This window comes from Scleropages formosus, chromosome 21 (assembly GCF_900964775.1).
Source record: "Scleropages formosus chromosome 21, fSclFor1.1, whole genome shotgun sequence".
In the NCBI taxonomy this organism is placed as follows: domain Eukaryota; kingdom Metazoa; phylum Chordata; class Actinopteri; order Osteoglossiformes; family Osteoglossidae; genus Scleropages; species Scleropages formosus.
The window spans coordinates 17617789-17633969 of NC_041826.1; the positions used below are offsets into that span (position 1 = coordinate 17617789).

At 44.3% G+C, this 16181-nt stretch overlaps 2 protein-coding genes across 2 annotated transcripts; one reads left to right on the plus strand and one right to left on the minus strand.

The window, feature by feature from the left end:
• Nucleotides 1-885: 885 nt before the first annotated feature.
• nopchap1 (NOP protein chaperone 1) lies at nucleotides 886-3470 on the plus strand. The gene is made up of 4 exons (XM_018730182.1): nucleotides 886-1004; nucleotides 1122-1205; nucleotides 1827-1960; nucleotides 2892-3470. The coding sequence occupies exons 1-4, from the start codon at nucleotides 917-919 to the stop codon at nucleotides 3069-3071; spliced, it is 486 nt and encodes a 161-aa protein (XP_018585698.1). The 5' UTR covers nucleotides 886-916; the 3' UTR covers nucleotides 3072-3470.
• Nucleotides 3471-3647: 177 nt separating this feature from the next.
• aldh1l2 (aldehyde dehydrogenase 1 family, member L2) lies at nucleotides 3648-16078 on the minus strand. The gene is made up of 23 exons (XM_018730181.2): nucleotides 15478-16078; nucleotides 14285-14429; nucleotides 12195-12429; nucleotides 11495-11660; nucleotides 11244-11345; nucleotides 10584-10673; nucleotides 10350-10484; nucleotides 10122-10247; nucleotides 9676-9767; nucleotides 9358-9505; nucleotides 8986-9105; nucleotides 8752-8879; nucleotides 8485-8635; nucleotides 8140-8210; nucleotides 7894-7999; nucleotides 7389-7476; nucleotides 7184-7277; nucleotides 6999-7098; nucleotides 6694-6792; nucleotides 6313-6478; nucleotides 5689-5794; nucleotides 5393-5592; nucleotides 3648-5207 (listed from the first exon to the last, which is right to left on the minus strand). The coding sequence occupies exons 1-23, from the start codon at nucleotides 15523-15525 to the stop codon at nucleotides 5152-5154; spliced, it is 2772 nt and encodes a 923-aa protein (XP_018585697.2). The 5' UTR covers nucleotides 15526-16078; the 3' UTR covers nucleotides 3648-5151.
• Nucleotides 16079-16181: the final 103 nt, after the last annotated feature.

Genomic DNA, 16181 nt, shown 5'->3' on the forward strand with positions numbered 1-16181 from the left:
CACGCACACACACACACGCACACAGAGCACAGGTTTGCCTGTCTAGTGCGAACTGTGCTGTACCGAGCGGTCTGTTTTCCGTTGTTTCAATAATCTTTACGCTACCGAGACATTATGCAAAATGGACCAGTACAGTCAAATTTAAGATAAATGAGCCTGATTGCTGTGACACTCACTAATAGTACTAGCTCTTCAATTTTATCGAAGTACTAGTGGTGCTTTCACACTAAAAAAAATGGATCGTCGTGTTTAATAATTGCTATTTAATTATAATTAGTACTGTATATTGCATACATATTCAGAGTATATTCTTATAACGTATATATGTTAATAATGTATTTCTGAATACTGAAAAATGCAAGACAATTTTTATCCTAATATAATTCAAATATGAAAATCACACATTACTCAAGAATATTACAATGTTGTCGGACACTTAAGAAGTATTATTTAAAGTCTAGTTGCACAAATGTTAAACTGTCAGTTTATGTCATGAAAATTGCTAGTTGTGTAACGAACTTACGAAGTGTCCTAATACCCGACGAAAACGTAAGAGCTGTATAAATGACCTTTAGTTTAGTTAAAGAGTATGCTTTTCTTCAGGGTTCTTAATTATAAACCGAAAACACACGAACAAAACAATGAAAACCTTTGCTGCTACTGCATGCGATTGGATAATCGATGATTTATGCAGCAGATGAGGATCTTATGACTTTGAGTGTAAATCAATATTTCAAGCTCGTCGTTTTTGCCGACCGCATTCGTTAGTCCTTTAGGGGCCAGAAGACGGTCAGTTCCCGTGTGGTCCTCCGGGCGCTAGGGGGAGCCCGTCAGTAAGCGCTCGACATGCCTTCCGTGGTGCTTCTCTTCTTTATCGCCCGGTGAGGGCGCGCGCGCTCCACGTGCGGTGGGAAACATGGAGCTCGCAGAAGCGCCTCTGGAGCAGAAGCACGAGGCAGAGGCGGCAACTTCGCGGGACTTACTTTTGTGTGGCAACGGAGGAGGTCACTGTCCGTTTAAAATCTGCCACGTTTTAAGGATACGAATTGAAATGAGCTCGGTCCGTAGGGGTGTCTTGATTTTGTGCTTAATTTTAATCGCCTTCTTGTGTTGTTGTTTAGGACTTCGTGACACATTGCTGATAAAGTCGAAGCCCTCGAAGAAGAGTGGCAGCTTGCAGACCACACATGTCCCCAGAAGTAATGGTGGGTTTCGCTTCTTTTCCTTTCGTTTTGAATGATTCTCACACTTGAGAGTCTTGCTTGAATTGTGCACTTCGTTCCAATATGATCATACAGAGCGAAACGCGCGTCTGCGAATCACAGTTCAGTTCACACCACTGGCACTGCACATCTCGGTATTCATGATGATTTGCATGTTTAATTTAGCTGATTCTTTTTTCCAAGGGTCTTAAGTTAATGTTAAACTACGTACAACTACTTACTCCGTTGAGTAATTTACTGGAGCAATTTGGATAAGTACCCACTCTCAAGGGTAGGGTAGGTGGGATTTGAACCTGCAACCTTTTGATCCAAGGCAGCAGCTGTAACACCGACAACAACAAAATGAGATTTAAACGACAGGCAACTTTACTAACAAAAAAAACAGCAAGACCCTTGATCACACCCCAGCTTAAGTCCCCTTGATCAAGGTACTTTATATTGATATAGTAAGAATCCCCTCCAGTATGAATGGGTGAAATACTGTACATCACTTTGGATAAAAGGTTCAACTAAGAAAGGACTTCACACTTATTGAGCATTTTTGTCAAGGACACAAATACATTGTTTCTTAAGGATCTGTTACCCGTTGTGTTCTTGGCCCAGTGTTGGACAGGCTGCAGCGCTTCCTTCCTCAGATCGCCCAAGCCAACGAGAAGCTCAGACTAGAGATGGAGTCCTCTCCGGCCGGTCGGTTTGACATCGAGAACGTGGAGGAGTTGGAGAAAGTAATCGAAATGGTCAGTTTTTCATTCTTTTGAGTGCTAGGATGGGTGGCAGTGGGGGGGTGAGGTAGGATTGTTTGCCGAGTCGCTGTAAATTGAGAGGTCAGTGCATCAAAACATAGTGGGAGATCAACTTCTGTTGAGCTTTTTTTATTTTATTTTAAGAGTCGATGTGCTGCTCTCGTTTACCTGTGAGACGGAGCACGTGGATAGCAGCATCTCATTTACCCCTTTAATTTTGCTTGGCTGAAGGGAGAGTGAGGCACATTGTGAATAATGGGCTCCTGGTGCCACTTTACATTTATTCATTTAGCGGATGCTTTTCTTCAAAGTGATGTATATCTCATAGAAAATACAATGTGTGCATTACATTAGCAGGAAGAGATATACAGTATACAGCAGAAGTGAGTACACTCCTGTGCAGTATCACTTAAATGTCAAATGATTCAAAATTCTTGAATTAAAATGATTGCCACACACATGCACTGATGGGAGCCTGCAGATGCTAAATAACCAGTGTTTTATGTGATAGTTTTTACCATGGAGAAAGAGAGCAAGTGAGAGTGTATAGTGCTTTGAGTTTTCTCTGGCATACATGCTTTAATGAAACAGATCTAAATGGGGCAGCATTAAGCGGAGAATTGCTGTATAAGGCCACTGAGTATCATTGCAAATTCTATTTGGTCTTCACAATACTTCTTCAGTTATGCCACTGCACCAAAACCTGTCACTGCTGTAAGGAAAGGTTTTGTTTTTATTGTAGTGTTGGGGTTAAGGAGATTAACTTGTAATCAGAAGGCTGCTAGTTCAAATCCCACTCTCCGCTAATGTTATTCTTTTAAGAAAGGTACTTGAATTACCCAACTAAATTAATCGTTCTCCAAATTGCACTGAATGAAAGTGTCAGCTGTGCAAGAAATTAGTAATAAAAATCCCTGTTTTCCAGGATGTTGCCTTGGTAGAGCTTGGGGACTCTGACAGTGAAACAGAGGAGGAAACATCAGATGACAGTTCCTCAACGGACTCAGAAGAGGATAGTGAGGTCACTGAGAATAACCTCAAGCTGCCCGGAGAGAGAAAGAAAGGGAAAGCTAACATAACGGTTGTACAAGGGGATGCAGTGTAGTGATCTCACTTGTCCTTTGCAAAGCTGATCCTGGATTCCACTTCAGCGTGAATGCAGGGAGTTGTGCTCTGAATGGAAGACACACCCATGTGTACAAATGAGATGGTGCTTGAGGCCTTGGAACAAAGGCTAGATTCTGTATAAGGCTGATTGTCAGGAAGCGCTTTCCACATTGTGTTCCAGTTTCAGCCCCAGATTGATTGTGTTAGAGCACATGAATACAAATGGGGATCCCTTATCACACTCCCAGTTCTTAGACAACTGAGAGACATGTGGCATAACCATTTAAGGGACCAAACTGGTTACTAAAGGTTGTAGGTTCGTGTCTGGAAGAACTCTTTGTTTTTTCAGTACAGTGAGGATCTGCCAGTTCACTTCATAGCCTTGTTCAAAAAAAAAGAAAGTCCACTGTTAATATACTGTATAAAACTGTAAACCATGCAGGTTTCTTTGGATAAAACTTCTCCCAAGCAACTATCTGAGTTTTATTTTAGGTAAGTTGAGTTAATACTGTAGAGTCGTACTTAAAAGATCTCCAGTACTGGAGTCAATGAATATTAATGTCTGTAAAACAAATATGTATGCTTTTTTGTTAATGCAAAGATTTAAAATAAATAAGGCATATTAAGATATGTGTAATCAATGAAAATATTGTGTTCAGAGAATGGTCAGCAGAAACAAGTTTTCATCTAAGATCATTTTATTGTAAAAAGTATTCATGTCCACCATTAAATCAATAATTAGCTTTACCAATGGTGTACACAGGTTGTCTCTTCCTCGTGACTTGTGGAAGTAATCAGAATGAATATGGTCCATTCGTAATGTCTCTGGAGTTTATATGTGTCTTTTAGCCTGCTGTGGCAGAACTTACAGAAAGATTGAACTGCATAATTAGTGATTACCCTCTAGTTATACCTAGTTCCTTCAAAACTGAGACATGCTAAAGAAGTATCTGTCCGCAAGACAAATATTGCAGTAATGTGCAAACGTGGTAACGCTTAAGACTTGTTCCACACAATAGCCCTTGAAATTCATGGAACTGATGACTGAGGCAGTGTGGAGATGCAACACATCAATGAAGTTGATGAAATAGCTGCCACCCATCTTGCAATTCTGCATATACCAGTATGACCTTTTCACTTTAAAGCAACGGACTTTTCCGGTGCATCGAAAACCATGAAACATTTGATAAAGTACCGACATTGTAATACCCAAATTGTATTTGTATTATATGACATCTACCTTTGTTAGTATTGAAATTGAAGGAGTACTGGGTTCTGTGTGACAGTGGACAGGAGACCAGACCACAGTTTGTACCTGGGATATGTTATTTACTGGTAAGATCTTCCCCAGCACTTTGTTGGCCTGGAGGCTTTATCATTGAGACTTGTACTGAGGGGACAAGTAATTTTAACAGCGAGTGACAGTTTGTTGGCTATAAAAGATTTTTTTTTTCTTTTTTTTTTTAAATGAAAAATGAATGAAGCTGGTGGAATTTCACAGTGCACATATTGCTACTGCTTCTACATGAAAACACCCCCCCCCCCCCACTTTGGTCAGCAACAAAAATGTGTACTAATGGCTGGTAAACCCAGAAAAGAAAGTTTTGCTGTAACAGAGCAAAACTATCCTTCCGATAGATCCAGAATGCTTGAGCTGTTACATCCTACACTTAATAGTGTCCTGGCAGTGGTGCATGGGCTGCAAGGTGGCAACAGGGAGATTATCTCCACTACTGTTGTTGCCAATACCTGTCCTTCAGGGCACTGCATGATCCATTAGGAGGAAAGACCGCTCTCAGCATGCTGCTCAAGTGTTCGAGAAGCACACAGCCCAAGAATTAACAGGAAGGCTACGCTGATATGAAAATGGGAGGAAACCAAAGGTTTGAATCTGTAGGCACCTGTTTGTGGTTGCAGCAGTGACCGGTGAGGAAATGTCAGTCTCTTAACTAAGGGATTCATGTTGTTTCAAGCTTGGCAGGATAGATTCTCCATAACTAGGTGTCAGGTAGAGAGTGATGACTTTAACATAGATGACTCGTTCTTCCTGCATTACAAGGTCCAGCAGGGAGCCTCCCTCAGTATTCCACTGTCACTGCTTTAGTCCGAAGGTATTCATGAAGGGCTTCCTCACCTGGGAAGGGAAAACAAGCAATTCGCCTGTAAATAACACAGCTCATACCTAATTATACTTGCCAGTTTCTTATGTTCTGTCGATGAGTCCGTCTTGGTAATACTAATACTTGGTTACACATCTTGACTAGGCTGTTAACTGTGAGAAGTAGACTGCAGAATTTTTGAAAGGTGGGGGTTCCTCACCCAGATCCTTGCCAAAGCCTGACTGTTTGAAGCCCCCGAAGGGTGATGCCACGTCTGTCTTGTTGTAGGTGTTAATGAACACTGTGCCGGCTTCCAGCCTCTCGCTCACGTACATGGCCTTATTGATGTCACGTGTGAAGACCCCGGATGCCAAGCCAAATTCTGTGTCGTTGGCTCTCTTGAGCACACCATCGATGTCGCTGAGAGGTGGAGCATGGAGAAGATAGCTGTAGCTATGCATCTCTTATGACTGAAACATCCGTCCCACACTGACAAACTCTCTGGGGGGAACCTACCCGTCCTTAAACTTGGAAACCACCATAACTGGCCCAAAGGACTCTTCCTTGGCAATGAACATGTGGTCCTCCACATTGGTAAACACCGTAGGTGCCATGAAGAAGCCTAAAAGAAGATAATTTTTATTTGAGCTTGTCTTTGTCCAAGGCTACCTGCAACATGAGGATTGTTAAAGGTGCACTTACGGAAGAACAGTAGAAATCACATAACTGTGGCTAAGTACTTGGTACAGTGGGTAGTGCTGCTGCCTCACAGCACCTGGGCTATTTGGTTGCACGTTTGAATGTGGGTCAGTCTGTGTGGAGTCTACATGTGATCCTTGTGTTAGCGTGGGTTTGCTGCGGGTGCTGTGGTTTCCTCTCACAGTCCAGACACATGCAGTCAGGTGAATTAGTGACCATATGCTGCCCATGGTGTTTGTGTGTGTGTGTTTGAGTGGGCGAGCATGGCTGCCCTGCAATAGCTCTGGACTGCCATGACCCTGACCAGGTTAGCAAATGTGAGTCAATGAGTGTTGCCAAGTAGTTAATAGAAGATCAGCCTATTATTGAGATGTGATCCTTCCCTCAAACAGCTACTCAATTTGGAGGCAGCCTCCAGGTGGGACAGAGCAGAATATGTACCTGGCCTGTCCACTTGGTACCCTCCGTAGACAAGGGTGGCCCCTTCTTTCTTGCCCACCTCACAGTATTCCAGCAGCTTCTCCAGGTGAGCTTTGTGGTTCTGGGGCCCGTGGTCTGTGGACCGATCCAATGGGTCACCGATCTTCATCTTTTTAATTTCCTCAACCTGACAGTGAGGAAAAGTAACATGAACAAGAAGCAGCTGCTTATTAATGTTCTAGGTAACAACTTCTTCAACTGAAGCTGGGGTTACGACTGAATGAACAGTGCAGAAGTTTTCAGCTCTTTCAACAACACTGGTAGTGGCGCTAACAGCGTGAGTACATGTGCAAAAAATGTCACTCATAGAAACATACAGTAAATGTGACAATTTCCACTAACCACTCTTGTAATGTACTCATCGTGTATAGACTCCTCCACAAACAGTCGTCCAGCCGCAATGCAGTTTTCTCCCTTGTTAAAGAACACAGAACTCATACCCTGGGAGGAGAAGATGCGCACAACTGTTATTCATCTGAAAATGAGTACAAATATTTGATACTAATAAACTAGAGGGTTCTACAGTTTAAAGTGATAATGAGTCTAGCTAGTGTTACTGTCTTTTGCTATACAGATTTATCCCAGTAGTAAACCATGAATAATGTAAGAAAAAATGCCATCCTTCAAGAATCTGCTCCGTTTCTCACCATGCGCACAGCCTTGTCCATGTCACAGTCATTGAAGATGATAAGAGGAGACTTGCCACCCAGCTCGAGAGAGACCTTTTTCAGATTGCTGACTGCACAACTGCAGAAGAAATATTAAGGAAATTTTAAACAGCCCAAGTCTTCAACTGGGAAAGTTGACTCAACGTATAGGTGGCTCCCTCTACCTCTTCATGATCTGCTTTCCGATGGGGGTGGAGCCAGTAAATCCAAGTTTGCGGATGTCAGGATGGTCAGCCATGCGCTGTCCTACTAGTCCACCTTTAAGATGGGAGGGGTCAGGGCATTGTCAGGTCTATCTCAGTCACATGGAAGACCTGTTCTATCCCACACTCCTTAGTTTCTGATTCCCTTCCCAAGCCCTTTTCCTACCTGAACCTGGCACAATGTTGATAACTCCCTTTGGAATGCCAGCCTTGACAGTCAGCTCAGCAAACTTCAGCGCAGTCAGTGGGGTCACCTGCAGGGCATTGCAAAACCTTTTGCGTAACCTCAAACCAGCTCAGTGAGGAGTCCTCCTGACCAGGCTCAGCTGATATCTTCAGCCAGCACATGTGTCAAAGTAGGGTGAACTGCAACAGGAAATCTACTTTATAAGAGAGTCATATATTAAGGAGATTTGGACTGATACCTAATGCCTGGACATGAACTTCAGGATCAAGCAAAGACAGAGGGCAGTTTTAAATGTTCAGAGAAGCTTCTCCAAAGATGTGAATTGGATGAGGTGCAATGTTGTCTATCCTGCATATTGTTTTTTATGAATACAAATGATTTGTTAGAGTCATACTAACAGTTTCACAGATAATATCTTACCAGAAAATGAGTTCTTTGCTGCACAAGCACTGGCACATAACAATTAACACACAGCAGTTCTTACTTGGGCAGGTTTCAGAACCAGTGTGTTTCCAGCTGCCAAACAGGCTGCACTCTTCCATGCCAGCATCATAAGAGGATAGTTCCAGGGGATCACAATGGCACATACACTGCGACAAGGCAAACACCATGGAGATTTGAGGAGAGGAATAAAGTGAGGCTTTAAGCAGTATGACAAGTATTACTACTTACACAACTGTTTGCAGGTTAAGATGAAGTGGTTCATACTGTATGACATTCACTTAATTACCCCAATGGCTCTTTCTTGGTGAACGTAAGGTTGTGGTTTGGCCTGGCCTGGTTAATGGGTATTGTTGTTCCCTAAAAAAGTGTAAGCGATGAAAAACTTTTAGATTTTTCAATAGTCAAGGCTGCAGCTATTGTTGCCATGCTTATTAACTTTCATTTAGCTGATACCACCAATGAGTTAGAATATTAGGTTTGCACAACAACAACTGTACAAGTTTAAAATGACAGAAATTTTTACTGGAGGAATTCAGTCTAAATCTCTGTCAGTGGTACTACAAAGGGAGGTTGATTTAAAATGAGGAACGTCCACCTGTAAGGAAATGGCTTTCCCCCCATGTTTACGTACCTGGATCTTGTCGCACCAGCCAGCAAAGTAACGAAAGGTCTGGATGGACATGCCAACATGGGTCTTCAGGGCCAGTGTGTAGACAGCACCTGAGTCAATGGCCTCGATGGTGGCCAACTCCTCCTGGTGATCCTCCATCAGATCGGCCAGTCTGTGGAGTCGGGCCAATATAAGTAAGGAAAGATTCCGCTTGGACTCTGCAATATCTCCATTAAACGGTCTCATAACATATCAAAGCTGAAAGTAGAGCTAGCAAAATAAGCTCACTTGTATAGCAGTCTGCCTCTGTCACGTGGGTTCATTTTGCCCCAAGGCCCAGAATCAAAGGCTTCCTTAGCTGCCGCCACTGCCTTGTCCACATCTGCCACCGATGCATACGACACTTTGCAGATCACCTAAGCATCAGGCAAGACAAACATTCAAGTAATTTGCCTAAATGACAACAGAACACAAGAATCTTTGCCTGCAGATGTTTTAAAAGCTAAGTGGGTCTGGACTCACTGAGCCATCAGTTGGGTTGATTGTATCGTACATCTTCCCATTCTCAGCATCTTCAAACTTCCCGTTGATGAAGCATTGGTAAGGCATCGTTACTGTCATGTTGTTGACATCTTTTGTTGCCTGAAAACAACATTGAAACGTTCAGATAAATTCAGTACAGATTATACTTTTCTAATTAAATCAATGTCTAATACACCATAGTAAATAGGTAAGAACACCTACAATCTTCTGGTCACAAGACTGGATCCATTACTCCAACAGTACGTAGTGATTCCTAAATCCAGTTCCAACAAAAGACTTAATTGTGTATGCAAGGTTCAGCCTAAAGGACATTCTTCCTATCTACACCACTTCAACAATATGCATGCTCACATAGTCAACAATGAGCTCCTCTTGTGTATCCTCCCCTCGCAACTTCCTCACAAACATCTGGATAAAGTCTTGGAAGACAGTGGCCATGTAGACATCCTCGTTCTGCAGCTGGACCCCCCCACACTTTTGCTTGATCTCCTCCACCAACCTGGAACAACAGGAGATGCATGGGGGGAACCAAGAGACACTCTTTCAGTCTGCTCAACACCATGCTCTTCTGCCAGAATGAACTATTATACAATACTAATCTATTGTCATATCTAAGTTAAAGAAGCTACACACTGAAATATGTTTATTGATTTATGGAATGAAACAGACCTGACAACATCCATAGATGCTGCTCCTGATTTGAAGAAATCTGTAGTGTCTTCAATTTTGGGAATGTTGCTCAAAATGCCTTTCCAGATGCCCTTTACAGGAGTATGAAATTAATTTGAGGAAAATGATCTCGGCCACACACTGGAAAAATATTCATTCTTCTTCTTTAGCATGTATATTCTCAATCAGCACTCAAAGTGGAAGAGACATGCATTGATATTCAGTAACAGGTCTTTGCCATAGAAAATCAGATGCTTACCATGCATCCAAAGTAACATAGTCATTTTACATGGGCTTGATTTGACTTTTCTATTGAAGTAATTCAGGTATAAAATTACTACCTTTCTCAACTGTATAACACCTATACCTCTGAGAAGTAAAAGCTATGTTCCCACATACAGCATATCTGTGAAGAATATACTCCCTAAATAAGGGGTATCACATACTCTGATATCTTCAGCCATTTTTTTCTCCTCCTCTGTGAGCTCAAGGTTGGAACTCTCCCCAGTAGAGAAATACTTTGCCGCTGGGATCATCTTACCATCCTCAAACTGTAGGTTCTTCACCAAGATCTGTGGGAGAGAGCATATAACAGAGGTGGTTTACACCAGCAGTCCAGGAGAAATTGAAAACTGAAAGAGAGGGTTTTTGGTGACACCAGGATCAAATCTTACTGCTTTGGCATCTAACCCATAGAGGACCAAGCCTTTGTTGGTAATGAGCCCAGGTTGGGAGGCCTCTTCGATCTCTAGGGCTTGGCCAGTTGGCACAGTCCCACTCAGGAGTGATGACCCATACAAAGTCACAACCTGCAGAAGCATATACACATATGTGTAAACTCATAGTTGGGTATGATGAGAAGATAATGAAGATAAGAAAGTTGGTATAGAGTGGGCCAAAGGCTGCACCTGTCCGTTGATGGTAATCCAGGCACCAGGGACTTTGTCATGGCCCCGGATCCAGTTGTGGATAGCCTCCGCAGGCTGTGCTAGATTAACCTGGGGAACAGACAAGAGGAAATCCATATGATACAGTCCACTCGCAGTTCTTGGAACTATGCAGCTTGTAAATTTCTAGGAAGTTCTGAACGATTACACAGCTGTAGTCTTAATATAACTCCTCTTCTTAATTTCAGAGCACTCTTACCCTTAAGACAATCTATGTTCCCTATGTCTATCCACAGGGTCATGCTCATCTTTTACTGAGAATTTTCGCAAAACAAACAAAAAATATACTATACATGCAAAAATTATGCAAGTTTTTTAAAGCACAAATGTCTATGCTGATGTTTGCATCTTGAATTGGATGAATATTCACTGTTTATCTGTATCAAAAAATATCAACCCAGTTTTAAAAATGAGAGCTAATCTTTTACTAAAGTGTAGTGGTGCTTTGAAAAAGAATAATCCCATTGCTATTCTGAGTGTGTACACTCAGGATATACTACATGCCCCTTTTGTAACAAGTCATTTCCGACTGAACGTCTCACCATGCCTCAACGAATCTACATCAAACGCAGTATCGATGAAGAAATTTCCCTCATCATGAAGCGCAAATCAGCAGTTTACCTTGGCATTGGACTTCTTCTGTATGCCTTCATAACTCGCCCCTTCCTCTGGCTGAGGAATGCGAGGGGCTTTGCCATCTGCAATGAGCTGGACTGCCTCTACCTGTTGACCAAAGAGAGGAAAGAAATGCTAGACACTGCCTGTCCACCTGTCCCAGGAAAAACTGTGATGTGAACAACTACATCTGAATCATAAACTCCTTAACTGGAGATGTTTCGAGAAACCTGGATTCAATACATTCCCCAGCATACCATGGCTTTGATGCCCTCAGGGAACAGGAAGCGGTTGTACAGCGTGTCCACAGTGTCATTGGGTTCCACAGGACACTCCCTCTGTAGCAGAATAGGCCCTGTGTCTAGCCCATCATCAGCCCAGAAGATGGAGAACCCAGCCTTTTTGTCCCCATTGATCAGGGTCCTAACAGGGTCGAAAAATGGCACACATCAGAAAGACTGCTACCTTCAATTCAGGCCTGTTCTGCATCTCAGTTACTTAACCCTACAATTCCTTTGTTCACGTTCCAGAAATCCACCTCAAACGGAAATCCCCTAACCCTAACTGCAAACTAAATAATCATCAACAAAGCTAATAAGAGGTGAAGTCCATTTCTCAAGTTTGCAGTGGTCATTTAATCTTTACCTCCACTTCATCTCCCATGAACACTAAAACCAAATTTTCTACAGCTGAATTCTCTCTGGGGGGTCCGGTGGCATGGTGAGCTTGGCTTGTGCCTGCTCTCTGGTGGGTCTGGGGTTTGAGTCCTGCTCGGGGTGCCTTGAGACAAGCTGGCGTCCCATCCTGGGTGTGTCCCCTCCCCGTCCAGCTTTGTGCCCCCTGTTGCCGGGTTAGGCTTCGGTTGGCCGCGACCCCACTCGGGACAAGCAATTTCGGACAGTGTGCGTGTGTCTGTGTGTGAATTCACCCTGAGCCAACTAACATGCCCACACTCACCAGTTGATGGCAGATGCCCCCCGGTGCAGGGGCAGGATGGAGGGGTGGTAGATGATGGAGCCATGAATGGGGTAGTCGATGACATTCATGGGAATAAACTGGCTGCAGAATGGCAAGACGTTGAGCTCAGCCCCCACCGACTTGTAGGTCTCCACCACCTCCAGAATGGGCTTCCCTTTCACCCTCCAACGTGGAAACTTAAACACTGGTGTTCCATCCTTCTCTGCTGCCACAGCTGCCACCAAGAAGTTGAGAAGACAGTACAATGAGCCAGCGGTAGTACTGTCGATGGACGACGATAATAAAACTCTCCATGGGAATTTGGCTGTACTCATCTAACAGCACAAGTTAACAGTCAAACCAGAGAGTATCATACTCATAAATGCTCACTTTGGTGATACATCTCTAAGTGTGTTTTCATGAGAGGCCTGTCCCAACAAGCCATAGCTAGCCTCTTCATTCAATCAGTTCTAAGAGTTTGGCCCCTATGCACAACTGGTGTTATGTCTCACACTACGCTCAGTGTAAATTAAATCTCCAAATTTGTCCTGCCTACTTAGCACAAAGTGGGCCTTCTATTGTCCACTCCATGCGGCAAGAAACACGGAGCAGGCCTGGGGCAGAGATGCTATATGTGTTTTCACTTAAATTCTGATACAGCTGGATTAGTCTGCCTTCTTTCCAAGAGCTGGTAAACTCTGAATTCACATAAGCCAACATATCAGAGCGAAAAGACAGCATTTCTTTTTTGCTCCAGAAGAGTCTTTTTTCCTAGTGCATTGAACACAAATGTTTTGCTCCACCAAATTTCACAGTGTATTTAACAGCAACCTATAAAAATCGGTAAAAGCAACGTTTCTCCAATTTATTTTGTCTATTACATTAATTCAAAACCAAGACACAACCAAGTACAAGTTTATATTACAGACGGTCACAAAAAGGTAGTTTATGCTTGGTGCGCACCAGATAAAAAGGACCAGGAATGCGCTCCTGTGTATGTAAGATAAAAAGCCAGTTTATAATCAGCAAATTAAGTAAAATATGTTTGGTTTAAATTACATTGTCCCAACTTAACCAGAAAGTAGCTGAAAAGTGCCTGTTAAGAGGGGATACATCCTCAGCTAAACCCATTTACACTGAATTCCAATGCATGAGTACCACCGCTTCAGTATCAACACTGTGAGGTCACTGCTGGGGCCGCCTGGGCAAATGTTTTTCTTTGCGATTCCTACGGCCAGCACAGATCCTCCTTTCTCATGTCACTCACTTCAAAACGCATTGCTCACTAGCGATCCATAAAGACCACAGAGAAATAAGAGCTGCAGTTGTTCTCAATAACTATGCCTAAGTGAAAATAACCATGATTTTACATAACCCCAACATGCTGCATTTTAGATGTGAGGAAGTGGCATTACTGGATCACGGTGCTGATGACAGCATCCCTGAGCAGGGTGCAGTACTTTGCTTTTGCTAAGAATGTAATTGGCCACGGACGACGTGTCTCATTTTCCACGCAGGAAACCATTGCTGTAGGCTCCAGAATGAGGGGGTGTGGTGGCACAGCGGGTTTGACCGTGCCCTGCTCTCCGGTTGGTCTGGGGTTTGAGTCCCGCTTGGGGTGCCTTGCAACAGAGTGCTGTCCCCTCCCCCTCCCCCTCCCCCTCCCCCTCCAGCCTTGTGCCCTGTGTTGCTGTGTTAGGCTTCGGTTTCCCACGATCCCACTTGGGACAAGCGGTCTCAGACTGTGTGTGTGTGTGTAGATCCAGAATAAAACGTTCTTGCAGCAAAAAACATAAGGTTATAAGATGCTCTTATTTCATATCGTACCTGTAATATGAATTCTAATATGTTTGATTAGAAATTTTAAGCTGCATTACTCAGAACAGTGCACCGTACTAAATAATCCAAAAGTGGACAAAACTTCACCTTATCACCTTCGCATTTCCACCTGCCTCCTCGGAGCAGTTGGAGTAGTGAAATAAGATAAACTTTCTCTCAGCTGTTCGCCTCCCAGCGTCAGCAGCCAACTGTTCGACGAGCAGATTTGGTTAGGAAAGGACGGAGGGGTGTCCCCCGCGCCCGTTACTTACCCAGTGGGTCCGCCTTGCCATCTTTATCTGGAACGGTGAACACACCCACCACTTTGTGACCTTGCTTCTGCAGATTGGCATACACCTCCTGCCCAAAGAGGCTCTGGCCAATCAGGGCGAGTCTCAGCTTATTTTGGTAGTATCTCTGCATCGGGTGGGGATATGAAACATACATGGCATGTGAGACAGCGACAGACACGACTTCACACTATCAGTCAAAAGCTTCCAGAGCTGCAATATTCCACTGACTTTCAAACATTATAGACTGAACATCTAATTGATGCATTTCTCGCCGCCAAGCTCTATCTTGCAGAGCCGAAGCTGTTGTTGCTGCATGTGTGAACACCCCAGTGTCCCTGTTTTGACATTTTATTTATATACACCTCTTTAGCAACAGGGACAAAACTGCAGAAAGCTAAGGACCAGAACACACCAGTACCGTTCAACAGAATAATATTCAGAATATAACTGCAGAACAGGGTGTTACAGCAGTAGGTACAGTACACATTTACACCACCATACATCCATTCAGTCTTTAGTTCACCCTGATGAGAAAATCGCACCCAGAGAGCAAAGAAAGTCCCAGAAGCCGGTTCAGACAGCGTCACCCTCACTATTATTAACAGTTTATTATAAGAGGCTGCTGCATCATCACCGATTTCATTACATTTTTCACTCACGCGCCGCAAAACATCAGTTCTCGCGCTGGAACCCGGCCAGTGCGATTACATTTATGCATCTGAATTCAAATAACAAGGCTGTAGACGTGAACAAGATGACACGCGGACGGAGGGGTTTTCAGCTGTTCCGCGGACCGCCGTGTGTTGCGGACACGCAACGGACCGCAGTGCTCCGTTCGGGCGAGCGCGCGCGCGTCCCCCTCGTGGACGGTCCTGCAGGAACCCCGCCGTCAAGCGGCAGCGCTGCAACGTGGCGGTGGGCGACGTGCGTGGAGCTCAGCTCAGCGGTGCCTGCTGTGTGTGCGCGCGCGCGCGTGTGTGTCTGTGTGTGGGACGGATGAATTGCAGCGAACACGAACCGAAACGAGATTTCATCAAAACGTCATTAAGGTCGATCGGCTGCATTAACATTTGGAAGACGTCTGAATGAACGCGTGCGGCGACGGGGCGGACGGCGCGCCACTGACTGACAGCGCGAGGGACAGAAACAGTAGGCGCTGGGGTTCCACTCACGGCGCTCGTGGAGATCCTCCGGACGACGAAGCGGCTCGCCGTCCACATCCTGACGGCTGCTTCTCACAACGTCACTGCGCTGATCTGCTGAACGGGACCGAGCTCCTCGCCTCTTCCGCACCTGTCTGACAGCCGGAGCGCCTAAGGACTCACGGCCGCTTATACTGGGAACTCGGGAGCGAGCAGGCTCGTGCGCGCGCCGACCATTTCCTTTCCATGACTGTATGGCTGCGCGCTCGATGTTTTTTTTTTTTTCTTTTTTGCTCACGCTAACCTTCTGCACATTTCCAGGTGTCCAAAATTACTGTCGATTGTATTCCCTAAATTAATATCAATTTATGCTAGTCTGGCGATCATGTTTAAATAGACAAGGATAATAGCTTTGACCACAGCTACTGTCACTTGTCCCCCCAAGCCACGCCCCTAATTATTCATATTGTCGGAACTGTGCAGGTGATTGGCTGACAGTGAACGCGCCGAGGAAACCGGGCATGTTTACGTAACGGGCACGACGCCACGGGCCGAGGAATGCGCGCTACCCGTGCGAGCTTCTGATGCAAACTAGTCAGGACTTACAGCATGAACCGCGCTGTTGACACTGTGCTTACTGAATGAATTAGTATCGGTGCATTTATTACATCTTCGTTACAATAAAACCAACGCGTGGAATTACTGAAAACTCACGGCAAAATATAAAAGTGTCA

Coding starts and splice junctions, on each gene's coding strand:
- nopchap1 (XM_018730182.1), top strand. CDS start 917: ATGGAGCTCGCAGAAGCGCCTCTGGAGCAGAAGCACGAGGCAGAGGCG. Junction 1,005..1,121: donor TTTGTGTGGCAACGGAGGAG/GTCACTGTCCGT, acceptor GTTGTTGTTTAG/GACTTCGTGACACATTGCTG. Junction 1,206..1,826: donor ACATGTCCCCAGAAGTAATG/GTGGGTTTCGCT, acceptor TTCTTGGCCCAG/TGTTGGACAGGCTGCAGCGC.
- aldh1l2 (XM_018730181.2), bottom strand. CDS start 15,525: ATGTGGACGGCGAGCCGCTTCGTCGTCCGGAGGATCTCCACGAGCGCC. Junction 12,430..14,284: donor TGGCAAGGCGGACCCACTGG/GTAAGTAACGGG, acceptor TCTTGGTGGCAG/CTGTGGCAGCAGAGAAGGAT. Junction 11,661..12,194: donor GGGGCATCTGCCATCAACTG/GTGAGTGTGGGC, acceptor CGACCCTGTTAG/GACCCTGATCAATGGGGACA.